Source organism: Cheilinus undulatus, linkage group 3 (genome assembly GCF_018320785.1).
Source record: "Cheilinus undulatus linkage group 3, ASM1832078v1, whole genome shotgun sequence".
In the NCBI taxonomy this organism is placed as follows: domain Eukaryota; kingdom Metazoa; phylum Chordata; class Actinopteri; order Labriformes; family Labridae; genus Cheilinus; species Cheilinus undulatus.
The window spans coordinates 16,466,621-16,483,111 of NC_054867.1; the positions used below are offsets into that span (position 1 = coordinate 16,466,621).

The 16,491-nt window shown below is 42.6% G+C and overlaps 1 protein-coding gene across 3 annotated transcripts in view; it reads right to left on the minus strand.

The window, feature by feature from the left end:
• Positions 1-216: 216 nt before the first annotated feature.
• The window catches only part of arhgap46a (Rho GTPase activating protein 46a), a 40,187-nt gene continuing 23,912 nt past the window's right edge, over positions 217-16,491 (minus strand). Inside the window, exons 1-9 of one of the 3 annotated variants that reach the window (XM_041782746.1) lie at positions 13,466-13,612; positions 10,704-12,159; positions 7,878-8,544; positions 7,542-7,634; positions 5,281-5,354; positions 4,784-4,983; positions 4,050-4,141; positions 3,786-3,955; positions 217-1,747 (exon numbers count right to left, since the gene is read on the minus strand). In XM_041782746.1, coding sequence (XP_041638680.1) covers positions 1,553-1,747; positions 3,786-3,955; positions 4,050-4,141; positions 4,784-4,983; positions 5,281-5,354; positions 7,542-7,634; positions 7,878-8,544; positions 10,704-12,159; positions 13,466-13,494 — 2,976 coding nt within the window. In that variant the 5' untranslated portion in view covers positions 13,495-13,612 and the 3' untranslated portion in view covers positions 217-1,552. Of the gene's footprint in view, positions 1,748-3,785; positions 3,956-4,049; positions 4,142-4,783; positions 4,984-5,280; positions 5,355-7,541; positions 7,635-7,877; positions 8,545-10,703; positions 12,160-13,465; positions 13,613-16,491 lie in introns of those variants that run through there. The other 2 variants (XM_041782745.1, XM_041782744.1) reach the window with 2 other exon arrangements.

Below are 16,491 nucleotides of genomic sequence, written 5' to 3' on the forward strand. Positions count from 1 at the left end.
GTAGTACAAGGCACTGCACCACATCCTTTATTCAGATTTAGGTGTGGTTAAATTCTTAATTTTTTATGGTTCACAATCCCCCTATGAGGGAATCTGACTTTGCACTGTTATTAAGAGAGATGCTCAAACACATGAGCCTGAAATTACAACAGATAAATTCAATGTTTAAAAAAAAAGGCAATGGGGCCCCAAAGAAGACATAGACATTGATTTTACAATTAAACAAACCTTTATTTATGGACAGCCATTCCATATTATAACAAGAATGTCTGCAGACACACATATACACACATGGAAAGTGGTTTGAATCAGTCCTATGTCCAAAAGGCAGGCGGTTACAGCAGAGAATTAAACAGTTAATTACAAAAAAATAAACAAGAACCACATTTTTATTGCTATTTACAGCAACATTTACCGTCACCCTCAACACAGACCATTAGAATATACTCAAGGGGAGTTAAAACTATTTACATCTAGAATTTATTTACATGGGCAAAGCCTGAGACAGGACAAAATAGGTGCACTGACATTTTCAGTACACAGGTCTGTGGTTGATTGATGACGTACAGTTATCACATCCAACACCCGTTTATTATCAGAAGACCTGAGCCAGAGAAAATACAGACCGCAACAGAAGAGAACACTACTCCATGGAAAGACTTGTTATTGATAATAACGGGAGACGGCGTGATCAGCTAAATAGCTGTCTTCCCAATTCACTGTGACAAACTGAAACAACTTCACTTGAGTGTTTCTTGTGATTTTATTATCTTTGAAATGCCTCCATCAGTTACTTGGAGCTTTTTCATTTCAGCTTGTCATTTGAAATGATGGCTCTGTTTTCATATATTGTGCTGGTGATGCTAACCGTGTTGTTAAATTAAATACATAGAAACCAGTATACATACAACTACTGAAAACAGCACAGGCAAGCTTATTAATGGAACACAAATACAAAAGTTTTCATTAAGTCTCAAACATAGTCTTAAACTTTTTCTTACTTTTCATCTTTTCTGTACATTATAGATAAAGGCTGTCTTTTCGTTCACACCCAACAATCACACACCCACACAGCACACACTCTTGAATGAAACCAAAGATATTTAAAAGCAGAGCTTCACACACTACTGATTTACTTAAAATGTGCAGTGAATACTTGATAAGTAAATATCTCGAGACTCTCAGTTGAAACAGCCTTTTGTCCAATTCAACTATAATACTACTCATCTGGTAAGAAATGAAAAATTAACTGTTTTTACATGCAGCAGTTAGAAAACTCAGCCATACCTTTAACCACTGTATTTCAGTATCAAAAGTTACAGTGAAACTTTGCGTTTTGTATCATCTCTCAGTATGAAAGCATGTAAAAACACGAGACTAAAGTCCAAGCTGTGCTCTCACTCTCTGTGTTGTAAGAGGTGTTACATATCACCTCGTGAGTTTCCAGTGTGGTCTGAACAGAAGCAGTGTTAATGCCTGACTGTAAATGTGAAACTGGAGAATCTTGAGGGCCGATTCAGCACCCAGGGGTGAGCCCTGGGGTCTATAATGTCTACACAACCCCTTCGATGAAGCTGGTGTCCAGGTGAACAATGAGCATCCTCAGGAATGACATCTCCTTGCGTGTGTTCTCAAAGATGATCCGTGGATCATCAGATTGGCACCTAAGGCAGTTGGGGGCCATCACCATGGCCAGGTTGTTCACATCCATCTTGGTAATTGCCACGTTTGATGGCTGAGCGAATACCTAGAGATGATCAGGACAGAAAAGAGAGAAAGCTAAATAAAAAGACTAACCAGCAGTGAAGAATGTATAAGTCCTTTTTTAGTTTCTTGAGGGGTTAAACATATTTTTATTATATATCAGGCTACATGGTTGTTTGAATTACTCCAAAATTTAGAGTTTACTTAAGTTTTTGTTTTAAGCAATATGTTTATACTGGTTAAACATCAACTTGTTAACAAATCCCAGTTTAAAAAACATTGTGATGTTGTACAAAATGTGAATACAACAGAAATCAGTGATTTCTGTTCAACCTGTACTGAACTGAGTATAGTACAAAGACAACATACCCAGTATTTAATCTGATAAACTTTAGAGCTTTGTTTCCCCCTTTACATTCACAATCTCTGAATTTGAAGCTTTAAACATGTGCCAAAAAGTTGGGGCAGGCGCATGCTTACCTCTGTGTTACGTCACCTTTTCTCCTAAGCATCTGTTGTTGTATTTTGCGCTTCATAATGTGTCATACATTTTAAATGAGAGACAGATCTGGTCTGCAAGCATGCCAGTCTAGTGCCCGCACTCTTTTGTTGTGAAGCCATGCTGTTCTAACTATGTGGCTCTAGATTTTCTTGCTGTGATAAGCAGGGAAGGTCATTAAGAAGTTTTCATCTGGATGGAAGTATATGTTGCTCCTATATCTGTACCTCTCAGTAACAGAGTGCTTAACATATGTGCAAGTTGCCCATGTTTTGGGCATTAATACACCCCCACACCATCACAGATGCTGTCTTTTGAAACTGATAATTGAGGTCCTTTCCACTTTAGCCTGAAGGACTTAACAGTCATGAATTCTGAAAGCAACTGAAATGTGGGCTCATCAGACCACAGCACACTTTTCCACTTCAGGTCAGTCCATCTCAGATGAGCGTTGGCCTAGAGAAGTCAGTTGTGCTTAGGAATGTTGCTGATAAACGGCTTTCACTTTGTCTGGTAGATTTTTATTTAAATTTGTCGATGCAGAGACATACTGCATTGATGGACAATGGTTTTCCAAAGTGTTTTAATCCATCACAGAATATTGCTGGTTCTTAATGCAGAGCTGCTTGAGGAGTCAAAGGCCATGTGAATTCAGTGTTGTTTTTTGACCTTGCCCTTATTTGTAGAAATTTCTATTTTGATGATATTATAAACATTAGATGGGAAAATCTCTAAATTCCTTGCAATTGCATTTTTAGGAACTTTGTTAATAAACAGGTGGACTATTTGCTCATGTAGTTGTTCACAAAGTGGAGAACCTTGCACCATTGATAATTCATTAAGGAGTGCTCCTTTATTATCCAGTCATGGTACTATCACCTGTTACCTATTAACCTACTTACCTGTGGAATGTTCCAGGTGTTTTTCTAGAATTCCACAACTTCCCTAACCTTTCCTTGCACATGTTCCAATTTTTTTAGAAACCTTTGGAAGGCATCAAATTCAGAATGTGCATACATTTAGAAATAAACGTGATCAGTTTGAGCATTAAATATCTTGACTTTGAGCTGTATTCAATATAATATACAGTAGATTAAAAAAGATTTACAAATCACTGTTTTCTGTTTCTATTCACATTTTGCAAAGCTTCCCAATTTATTTCAATTGAGTTTTTGGATAAAAAGGTAAACAATACATATGTGTGCTTTGATGTATCTCTTTCTTTTATCTATTTTCCATTTTTATTATAATTTATATACTTTTTTTCCTCTTGATCTTTCATTGTCCCTCATGTCCTACTTGAATATCTCTAATCTGTTCTGCTATTTCTCACTGATAAAGGCAAAAAAGATAAATAATACAAATGAATAACATATTAAGAAGGTAATATTTCAAGGGCTGCACACATTTTGTAAAAATAGTGTGGCTATCTGTGTGAAAGGCAGGTAAAAAGATGGAAATATTTCAAAAGGAAAAGGTCATAAATCTATGTTGACATAGTCATGATAGTGTTGATATGGAGCCTTTACTGATAAATGCAGCGTTTGTGGAGATTATAAATCAATCTCAACATAGTGGTTACCTGCAGGAAGTGGATGAAGTAGCATAGCACCAGCCTGTTAAGATCAGGCAGAGACTGAACGACTGCAATAGCCGCTACTGGGTCGTCACAGTTACTGACACACTGCTTGTAAAAGGGCATCGGTATGAGAGGTTCCTCCAGCTCCCGGTACCAGAGCTTCATCAGAGAGGCTGAAAAAATAAGACACAGTCACAGTTTAATTATTCACATGCAGACACAATAACAATGAGCAAGACACTTTCATTAAAGCATTGTATTTCTCACCAGGAACGTTGGGGTCAGAGAGATTCTCTGGGATCCTCCACTGGTCGACTTGGAGCTTCAGTGCGTTCACTTCATCAATGTCTCCTGGCACTCTGAAATAAAATAAAACATGTCAGTCACACTTGTGGCCACAAGAGGGAACCCTAACTCTATCACTACAGATAGTTCATGCCCTGTGGCATTGCTGTTACTCATGCACACCCAATTGGCTTCAAATGTGGCCTGATGACTGAAAGTGCTCTGTTTCTTGTTGGTAATACTATTTCTATATAAGAAAACAGAAGCAGATTATTACAAGGATGTGTTCCGGAAAGCCCCTAAATGCTGCTGGAATTTTATGGGGAGATTCTTAGAAAGCAAACTTGACCATAGGGAGCACTCCTCTAAACAAACTTAGATGCTTTAGAATTAAATTTGCTGAAAAAAAGCCTACCAAAACACACAGTTGTGGCACTCCCACATGCTTGTAAGCCTAAGCAGTAATGTAAACACATATTATGAAGCACCAAATTAAACACTGCTGGTCTCAAGAGTACAGCAGGGCTGTGTTTGTTCTGCTGTCTGTTGTGTGTACTGAACACAGGGAGAGCCTACTTAGGGATACAGGGATACCAGAGACCACACACATTTGTTTATATAAACTCTATACAGCATAAACACATACATACAAGATTTCCTTACACTTGTCCTACACAAGTCATGGCATGTAAATGAAAGAGTTCCGACTATCTTACCTGAAGATGCCCTCTGTCTGAGCCCCACCTAGAGCAAGAACATACTGGGAGAGCTGAACTTGCACCCAAGGCAGTTTCCTGTCCGGGAACAGCTCACTCTGCCTCTCCATCACCTCTTCCAGGGAACTGCCGAACAGGGAGGGAGTAACGATGGCCCGCCTACTGTGGTCGATTTCTTCCAAGGTGGGCTTGCGTAGACCCTGGAGGGGTGAGAGAGAAAGAAAGGAGAGAGATTTACAACCAGGGTACGTCAGGGACTATGATACTAATGACGGCTGTGTCTGCAGCTGTGATACTATGACTGTGTCTATGTTTATGTCTCTACCTGCGACCGTCTTTACTGTGCCTGTAATTATGTCTCTCCATGACAGTATCTTGGATGACTCAGATGCAAATCATGACTCTCAAACCGATACTATTTATATCATGTGAGACTGAAATATTCTGATTTCAACTAAATGCATCATTTTTTTTCTTTTCCTTGTCTTATAGCTTACCTTTTTGCCCCCCGTGATTGCCACCTTCTGCAGTTTCCGATGGCAGAACTTGGCATAAGTGCTAATAGGTAGACCTAAAGGTTAAAAAAGAGGTAGAATGGGGGACTTAGACACAATAAAAACAACTCCAAAAGAGACAAGAAGCACATCCTTGTTATCAATGCAAGAGAAAGAAAAAAACAACAAACATCAGTCATCATCACTGAGCACTCAAAATAATAAATTATTTAAATTCTTTCACACAAACAAGAAAAAAGAGCTGTTTTTCCCACAGATGTCAAATAGTGTAAAGAGAAGCAGGCTGTGGTAATTGGAGAGACATGTTGACGGTGTGAATCTGGCATATGGGGATTAGAGCAGGCCCAGCTCAACTGTCAGGCTGAGGGAAGATTTACTGCTGTTGAACAAAAGCTTAAGAGACAGGATCCAGCCTACACATCCAACGTTCAGGTGATTCATCAGTGCTCACAGACATGAAGCGCTAGAATGAGAAACACAGAGGCTGCTTGTCGACTACCTGCTCTAAGTAGCTACTGTGGGACCTGGGTCTATTTCAAAAGTCAGTAGTGAATGGGGAACAAGGTTGTTTTTTGGGACTGGATGAACTAGAAGAGACACACTGCAGAGGAACTCAACAATTCTGACTATCTTAAATATTTTTTTTTAAAAAAGCCCTCTTGTGCAGTCAATAAATCACCCCCTTGTGTCCCTGCTTTAGAATCAGATTCATGCCAAACACAGAGCTCTTATGAGGTTTAATCCCATTCCCAAAATCTGCACTGTCAGCTAACCAAACCAAGGCCAGATGGAAAAAACAACCAATGGGATTTTAAAACACAACAAACACTTTGCAGCATCATGTTTTCTACAGTCAAAGAGCCCAGATTTATGGCAAACAGGTGACTCCCATGGATGTTTGCAACTGCTGCTGATCTGACCAAGTTCGACTATAATTAAGTCTAATTAGAGAGATCATACCAATAATTTGCCCTTGATCTTAGCAAAGACAGTTTATTTTTCCCAAGGCTCCAAACATAAAGGCTATGTACTCACTCAGAGAAAAGCAAGCATGCAGAGCCCCCATGTAGCACCGAGAGAGGGTTTAAACAAGACTGGTGGTCTATATTTACATCAGGTTGGATAGCATGAAAACAACAACAACCAGGCAACCAAAGCTCTGGAGAAATATGAGCTCATTAGGAGCTTGAGTGTACTGTACCAGACTGAGAACATAATGACACCTGTCTGCACAGGGGTTCAAACTAAACTTGACTTCAAAAACACAGACGTGTTCAAGGAGGTGAAGGAGACAACTTCAGTCTGGTCTTGGTTATTGTTTATGTGACAATCCAAGTGCTGACTGAAGCAAGCAATCCTGGGCCTCATGCCCAAAGAAGTCAACATCCAAGCCCAGATCAGGCAGGTCTGTGCTGACAAGAGGCTTCTAGTTCCCACATGTGACTCCTATGGCTGTATCTCACAGCTGCTCATAGCTTGGGTCACGCAGAACATGCGTGTTCAAGCCCTTCCATCCATCAAAGCAAACAGCAGCTCCTTTTCATGAGTACATGTGTGACTTCTTTCTTCTTCTTTGCTTCATTTCATCCTCTTACAACCTTCGGAGTTAGTCAGAAATGTTTAGTGGGCTCCTTCACTGACCTCTTAGTCACAGTTTTTACAGCATAAAGCACTGAGTCTGAGTCAATGGACTACAATGTTTGAGGCTACTGCTGTGGCGTCTGCTGTCAGATGATTGGGTTACTCTTTGGTGACTTTGTCATCAGAGCTGGCAGTGTGGGCTTCACTAATGAGGGCACGTGCCAATGAGGTGTCTCCTAAAATGGCTGTCTGACATGCAAGTGGTGAGAGACCCTAGTATGATTCACAGTGCGGTCCATTGTACACGTACAGAACATTCTGATATTCTCATCCTACATGTTTTTCTCTGCTCAACTTTCTGTGAATCCCATTCATTGTGCGAGGACATCAGAGTGCACTCAACTGACAAACACAACTCTGAACTTTCCATCCCACTCAGCGTGGTCACTCTACAAGGAGCAATATGTTAGGTTTTTACTGGCTTCATTTGTTAGAAACTCTAAACTTGGAGCTTTGGGATAAGTAGAAAAACATCTCTGGAGCCTTCTGACCTACTGTGCTCTGTCAAACAGATTAGCTTGTACGCTGCAATGGGAAATACGGAGAACCATGAGTTCTATCGGTATATTCCACTAATGAGCAATAAATGAACAGAGATTTACCCTCTTCCTCGTCTGTATTTTGTTTCCGCTTCTTTCTGGACTTTGAATTCTTCTTCAGCTTCAGTTCCTGCTGTTCCAGTATGAACTGAGTCACTATGAAACAAAAGATAACAGAGGTCAAATTTCTGTACCTCCGTTGATAAAAGGCCTACAAAATTGGTATCATAATTCTTCTCATGGTAAAAGTAGATCAGCTAAATTAGGTCACAAAGGAAATGGGAAGAGGGAAAAAGGACATGGAAATCTACTTCAAAAAAGTGAAACAAGTCTGGCCAAATAAGACAAAACAATCTATCAGACAACACAGGGAGGTAAAAAGAAAGAAAGGTGACCCACCCTGCTGCTCAGTCTGAGACTCACGTTTCTTGTCGCTGGTGGGCTCCGTGTGTCTCTGGATGTAGCCCTCCAGGTAGCAGCGAAACTTAGGTGAGGGAGCAAAGAACGCCAAGCTGACAGCCATCAGCTCCCATCCTGCCGCCAAGCTTCTAGGACTGGCATTACCCGTGGTCTGTCTAACCAGCTGTATGTACAGCTCGTCCCGCAGCCCCTGCATGTCCCAGCACTTGGTGACAATGAGCAGAGCAGAGTGACGTCGGTCCAGACGTGAAGGCCTGTCTCCCATGTAGGCCTGCACTAGCTTGAACATCTCACAGGCCTCCTTTCTGACGGCGCGGTTGCTGGTGACGAGCATAGGCTTTTTGATGGATCCGCGGTTCCAGGACAGCATGTTGGCGATGGAAACACGGCGACGGAACAGGCCTTGTGTGTGCATGTTGAGGTGCTTGCTGGCCCAGTCCTCCATGCCCATGGCAGGAGGTGAGGGCTGCCGCAGAGTGGCATAGGAGAGCTGGTAGGAGGATCCTCTTGCTCTGTCTCCTGCTCCATCACCTCCCTCTCTGTTGTCATGGCTTGCAGAACGGTGCGGCCCCAGGGAAGCTGTCCGACCATCGACCATGCCTTTCTTCCTGCTTTCCAGCTGGGCCTGCAGCTCTAGGGTGCCTGTCTGAAGGGAAATAAAAGGTGGACATGAGACATAAGTTCAACGAAGGGGAGGAGGAAGGAGACACAGATGGGTGAGGCTGGAGTGCAGCAGAGGTACAAACTGTATGTGTGTGCAGCTGCAGAGTCCTCTCTGTGTCACACAAGCAGCTGGGCTGCCTTACGCCTACTGTGCTCTGCAGTGCTTGTGCTTGAGGGCGAATTCTGGCAGTCTTAATGCTAGAAAAGAATTGTGCTGGAAAACAAATCTCCCCGAATCCTTATGAACTCTGGCCTCAGCAACAGAAAAAACAGATAGTGGCATTACAGTCCAAATGCCTGCCCTCTTATTGCACCAGACTCACCTACGCTACCAGACTAGACCTGAGATCAACATAATACCTCCCTGTGATCCCTGAGGTGAAGCTCATGATTGAAACGAGTTCCTAACCTGTTTGAATAGAGAAATCCAACTTCCCAAAGAATTATGGAGAAAGAGCCAGGAACAATATGCAATATCAGCCAGTATCCAAGCTTAAATTAACAAATGGAACATAAAATTTATTGACATGTCTTTTCAACGGCACCCTGCTGTAATACAGAGGCAAAGAGCGCCAGACAAGCTGGACTTTAGATTTTGGTTTCAGTCAAATGGAGCAGACCTTAGGTTCAGTTCTGCATAAGAGGTCTATGTTTTGCTATAATTTGAGACATATGCTGTACAACTTAAGCTTACAGTTAATTATACTGTTGCACAGATAGCTTAAAGACGCATGACACAGAATGGTAATTTACTCATACACATGGATTTAGACAAAATATTAAAAATAGTGGTGAATACCACTTCAAAGAATATCATAAAATTTATTTGAAGAAATGGTCCATTTCAGTGCATCCTTTGAATAAGCTGCTCACAGTGAGCCGTAACCTGCATGTACTAGTGCGTGTGATATAACAGAAAGCCTGAAAAACATTCCAGGGCAGACTTAGGGGGCCCGCTCAGTGCTTCTTGGCTGTTGTCTAACATGCTAAAGCTACAGCAGTACCAATAAGCCTGGGTACCAGCTTGCCTCTACTTCCTCCTCAGCTATCTGCCAAAGACCATATGGCCCACAGTGGTCTTCCTTCCTGACCAGGGGAAGTCATGTCCTGAATCTCTCTTGCCTGGCATGGACCCCAGATGCCCAAACACAGAGTTGGCATACGAGTATACAGCACCTGCAGCGCCTGGCAGATGGAGGGAGGATAGAGGATGACAGGTAATGCTGGAACATTAACTGTAATAGTCAGTGGAGACCAGCCTGCCCACTGTTTAATGTCCCAGGTACATTTAAGCATTAGAAAGTGTATTTGAGAGGTATTACTTAAAAAAAGCTAGGAGATCTTTTCAAAGAGATAGATTAGCCTTGACATTTTCATCACAGAGCTCCATGTTGGATCAAAGATTCATTATTATTGTTGCAAAGCTCTAGAAAACAAGGCTTTAATGTATGGAGGCAGTACTTCTGTTGCGTGAGGGGATTTGGAGATTAGAAGAATTAGATCTTGAAAAGGGTTCCACATGCTGCTTATTATATAACCACTTTCAGAAGTCAAATTGTTGTTTTTTAAATCTCGGATCATGTGCACCTTTTGTAAGGACTGCTGACGTCAATATAAGCTGTATCATGGAAAACAAACATATGTCGGATCTGAGAGGTCAAAATATGGCAAGATCTTTTGTGTTATCAAGGCTTAACAAAATCCTCCTCCTTAATTTTAAAAAGGAATATTTTCACTTTAACAATCCACATCTAAATGATAGACTAGACACAATAAAGCATACCAAAGCCCCAGCTGAAAATTCCCATGATACACAGATGCTTTACTCAGCCATGAGTCGGCCTCATTTGTCATAGTGAGACTGAATTTTTCTTTAATCTGATCGCACATCTGGAGAGGCATAAGTTTAAGAATCATGTCCAGACCAAACAAAGTTGAAACCAAACAAACCTGCTGAGGTACACAGACCACACAATAACACACACTGGAGCTCTTAATCAGACAGCAAAGTATCATAACACTGAATTAGCTCAGATGAAATCACAATCAATCTCTGTTTTCCTCGTTAACAGAACATAACCCTCTGGCTGTTTGAATCACATACAACATAGTCACAACAAACATGATCCTTATTGGGTTTACCTGTGAGGGTGGTCCTGGGGTCTCTGGTGAGGACAGGCTGGCCTGGCTATTTACACTCATTTCCAAGGTGTCTACCTTCTCATAGGTCCTTTTCTGTCTGCCTGGTATCTCCAGAGGGGTCAGGGCTGGGTTGCTTTGGGTACCTGCCCTGCTCAGTGACCGAGACGCTCCGCTGATGTCCTCTCGTGATGCACACCTGCCTGCTGACCCAGCTCCCCCTCCTCCTCCTCCGTACCATCTCAGTGCGTCCACAGGGGAGCGCGTCCGAGGGATGGCGACCCTCTCCCCCATCTCTGGGTCCAGCCCTGCTCTCACCTCCCTCATGGTGTTAGAGCGACTCACCACCTCCCTCATCTCAGCCATCAGTCTTTCATTTAGGGCGCACAGCTCCCCGCTGCTGCCTACTGATCCTGGCCTACCACCTGCACCGCCACCAGCTCCCACCCTTCTCCTGCTCTTTCTTCTCAGGCTTGGCGAGGGGCCAGTCGAGTAACCAGAGTCTTGGTAGTTTGCTGTAGCCTGTGGGGTTGAGGAAGGGAAGTCCTGTGAGGCCTGGCTGCTCTGCCTGCTGTGCCGGGCCTCCATGGCTCGCTGGACAGTCGCCTCAAGAACCCGCCAGCTTTGCTTCTTGTCCAGTGTGCTTGGTCCAGGGGGACCTGGCTCTCTGTCCCTCATTTGACCTCGAATCTGGGGCAAAGAGTGGGCCTGGGGCTGTGGATGAGGCAGAGGTTGGGCCATGATAGGATCCTGCCTGGAGGTAGGGGAAGGGGCACGTGTGGATACTGGAGATCCTGATGGAAGCCCCTGTTTAGGGTCTACATTGACCATGTGCTTAATACACTCCAGACCAGCTGGACTATAGTCAGAGGCTGAGGGGTTCCTCCTGTGTCTGGACCCTGGATGAGATGGACCAGGATGCTGGAGGAGTCTGGGCTTTTGAAGGCTGTGAGTGGGTGTCAGGCGAGACAGAGGCTGTCCGTTGTACAGGTGTGCCCCCTCCACCTCCATGTCTATTGGGGGTTCGTCATATATAGGACACTCTGAAACTGGCTCGTCATAGATAGGGACAGTGCAACCGTACTGTGGAGAAACAGGGCGAGGTGTGCTGGTCTGTGACCTGTGCAGGAGCGGACTGGGATGGTTACTGTCCGATGTCACTAAACAGAAGCTACCATTGCTGGCTTTTCTCAGGTGATGGGCTTGACGTGTGTCAGCTGACATTTTCCCAGATGGTGCGGTTTTATATCCCTGAGTAGAACTTATTTGTCCTCCTTGGGCCTTGTTGCCAGAGGGGTACATGGTGAAGGTGTTGGCTTTTCCCTGTGCACTGTGCTGGGGGTACTGCTGCTGCTGCTGCTGCAAGGTTGAGCCAGGCTGGGCACGGCTCATGCTGTTCACCTTCACCAACATGGCTGCCTTAGAACCAGGCACAGGCTGCCATCTTTGAGAAGCATCCCTGAGGGAGAGAACACATTAACAGAGAGATTAGACAGTGGTCAAAGCAATAACGTTTTTTAAGTTTCTATAAATCACCCCAAAGTCTAGAGAGGTTAAATAAAAGCAGCATTATATAGAATAATGCGCAGGCATGGAGCCTTTGCTATATAACATCCATTTTAAAAAAGCCACAGATGACAGGGCTGGGAAAATCATCTGCAATCCACAAATTCTTCTAAACATTTTGCTGACCTCTAAAGACTTCGCTCCATTTTTAGACTGGCAGTCATAATAGCCTCGTCAAAGCCATGAGACAATAACTCCAGTGTGTAGTGCAAAACCAAGCTCCTAAAAATAAGGAGTGACTGAGCACAACACATCTCAAAAATCTATTCAGTTTCTTCTTAATTGCAGGACTCAAATGTCTGGGGGAGAACTACAGAGTAATGCTGGATTGTATGAAACTAATCAGGGTTCATACACACTTTAAAAAAGCAGGATTGAGACAATTTAAGACCTGAACTGGGAACAATTATACCAATATTTGCATGACAAACAGTCAAAAATAAGATGTGAGATTTTTCAGTACACTGGGCCAGGGCCTAAATTTGATGACTTCTGGCACATTTGGTGCCTTTATCATATCCATATACTGTCTACCATACAGGATGCACTGCTGTAAATGCTATAATTATAACATGGACAAACATAATACATAAAAATATCAGAATAAAATACATTTGGCTAGGACCTCTCAGACCTCTCTGTTATGGCCTTTCATTTCCAAGTCCAATTTAAGACTTAAAGACTTCTCAAGGATCTGCAGGAACCCGAATATTTAAGGTTATTTTTTTCTGAAACACTGAACACTGGGATAGGAAACCATCAGGCACCATGATAAGATGCTGAATAACTGCAGTGGTTCACAGCTGAGAAGATCTTCCCTTGGGTCTAAAGGTTAATAATTCTCCTTTCGGTTGAGCGGCTAGGCTAGCTTCAAACGCCACGACCCACTACTAATCCCAGTAATGTTAAACAATCTGCCATCAATCTGGTCACGCTGCTCTGGTCTACTGCCCTCGACTCTGCTGCCACCTCATAATCTTCCCCAGCAATCAGGACTTTTCATTCCTTAACTGATAGAGAACTTGCCCTCTTAAACCAATGTGTGTGTAAAGCAGGCATTATGGCACATCCACGGGCAAAGTTCACATTTAGCCTTAGTTACATGTGACGCAGTACAGAATACAACAACTCCATAGACTTCCTCTCTAGATTAGGTTCAGACAGGTAAATAACTTTGACAGCAGGCAAAGGACACTTACCTTCCCTCAATCCAGCCTCTACTTAACATTCAATGGGTTAATTAATTAGATTAAGAGCCGATCGCCCTCTGTCCTTGTTAATCCAAACATAAACACAGATCAGTGTGGAGTTTGAGCAAGCCTTTAAAGGCTTCCCTTTTCGAAAGCTCCCAGTTGAGAATTGGGCTCTAACGGCAGTAAGAGGACACAGAGGGAGGAGGGAAAGAGGCGGAGTGCCCCCCTCTCCTCCCCACATCCCACTGGAACAATGCTGAAACAATTCCCCTGAGGTCTCAGGCCAACGGCAAACTTCCTTTAGTCCTCCTAGCTACAGCCTCTCTCGCTCTCTCTCTCTCTCTCTCTCTCAGGACCTGGTGCCCCCCCCCCCCATGTCTATAGTGACTCACCCCGCCTCAGCAGTTTGAATGTAAACAGGCACTCATCTTCAAACGGTCTACGGATTCACCATCCAGCCAGGCCCCATAACAGCTGGATCACAGCCACCTGGCACAGCACCAGGACTGCCTGCCACAACCACTGTTGCTGGGAAGCCTCCAGGGCTCCCACCTCACTGAGACCAATCCAATCAGTTTACAGCCTAAATAACACATAACACACAGACAGACAGGCACGTGTGAAGACAAGAGCCTCTGATGGATAGGATTCACCCCAAACCACCACTGTGTAGTTGTTACAAGCTAGTGTGAGTGCGTGTGGTTATACATGGCAGAGAGGGGGGTTGATAGGCGACAGTTGTAAACATGAGAAGCCACTGTTTGTACTCTTTGAAGCAGTGTATGCTTTCTCACTCTGGTCTTGTCAAGCAGGAGGAGGTGATGCAAGTGCTACAAAATCATTCCCACCTCAGCAGCTGATCGTTAAGCACCGGCTCACTACGGCAAAAACAGCTCACACATGAAACATCAAGGCCTCTTCCTATGATGAGACATCGCAGCAGACCTCACAAGTAAAACCACAATAATCAAACTCTCCCTCTATTATCCACAAACAAATCAAACGCACACAAAATAATCAGTGAGGGTTCATGTGATGGCTGACTGTAAAATATCATGAATCTGTCTTCTGTGTTCTTGGTGGGTGGATGACGTACTTTATGGCATAGACCCTGAGATAGTAGAGACCACTACTTCCTGTCTGTGGAGGTCCTCTGAAAGGATGGAAAGAGGACTTCCCTACATGCAACACAAACAGGAAATGCCTAATGTAATATTCACACACTGTGGCCAGGGTGGAAGTATGGACTTATTCTCAATTATGAGGAGCTTATAAACAGATTTACAACATTTTCACTTATTACATGGGACATTTAAGGCAAGGAGTAAACCTGAGCACTACAACTGAGCCATGACTGAAAAATAAAAATGTTTTCTAAGTTATATTCACTTGATTTTCAGCTACTTTTCAAGAACTGAAATTAAACACATTCACCAGCGTGTGTTCTTTAAAAGAGCACACACTACAAGATTATTGAGATGATTACCCCCTTCTGACCAAAGTCCTCACAGGTCAGATAATTGGATGCCTCTAAAGATGATCTTGCCAAAGTTTCCTGTTGTATGATGCGTGTTAAAAGTTTTTACCCTCCCTGATCTGCTGATAAGATGATCAGGAGCACGGACATCATAAATAACAGGACTGTCAATGAATTTTAAAAATTCCTTCTGATGTCAGAATTTCTATAGTTACTGCGATTAATTTCTCTCTTTTTGACAAATTTTGTAATTCCACAATTTGCATTTGGATTTTGGATTTTTTACTGTCTCTAACTAAGGGTACCCAACGTCCTGTTTGGATACAAGCCTGTGGCCTTTCGCATCAGCTATGTATAAAAGCTGCTCTAAATTATGGCATAAAATACACACCATTACCTATGTTGAACTAAGTTAAGTAATGTGTTTTTTTGGTTGCATTAAGGATACAAAAGATCTGTCTTAACTAGTAGAGTACAATGTCCAGAAAAGCTAAAATACTGTCGCAGATATGACTTTTTCCCTTAATGTAATCAATCAGTGAAAGGACGCTTTTCAGGGATGCACCAATGATTTGGTTTTACATCAGTATCAGCAGATATCCCTTTTTAGAGACAACAGCCATCAGAAAATAACATGGGCATGAACAGATATCAGTTGCAGAAGTTTACCTGTTTAATTATGGTATTTAGCACACCTGACTGCTGATTTAAAGTATGATTGGGCAGAATATGTGACCTCATGGAAAACTCTAATCTGTTTTCATGGTTAAACATGAGAAAATGTTGGCATTGCAGGATGGTAACACCTTAAGAAGAAAACATTAACATCAGCCTGTGGCTAAATCAGTGGTTCCAAACATTTTATCCTTTGAGCCCACCCTTACTTCTGTTTAAGAAAATAAGAGACCAAAAACGACAAAAAAGTGATACACTACGATAAAAACCTTATACCAGTTTTAACTCTCTCTGTAGTTTAATTCCATACAAAAAGCCCAAAACACAAATTTTCTTACCAAAAGACACTATTTATAAATGTTTTATGGGGATTTTAGTTAGTATGTGCAAATCTTATTTTACAGCTTTAGAGCAGATGGAGGCTCACATCTCCCCTCTCTTGTAATGCAGTGTCTCTGCTAAGGTCCTCTAATCCTCAAACAGCACTGAAAGTGCATGCAAAATATGACAAAGCATCTTGATAAGTTGTTACCTAAAGCCTACAGCCTAAACTCAGAGCCAGTAACAAGAGTGAGCTCAAGTGGTGAAACTGTCAGTGACATAAGATAATTCAACAGTGCTTCATTGTTGGACAGTCAAAATGAGCTCAGCTCATGGAAACAAAAGTGTAGTGTAAATCCTCTGCTCCTTGTCATCCACAGTTATCCCACCTTTCATGGCTATCACCAATACAACCATATTTAACAGACGACTTCACATCTTTAAGGGGGTAGGTGTAAGACTTAAGTAAAAAATTTGAGCCTACGTTGAAACTATCTCAGCTACTGTAACACCATAAAAGTTAGCACAGCATCGTAAGTTTGAACTTATCCATAGCTGG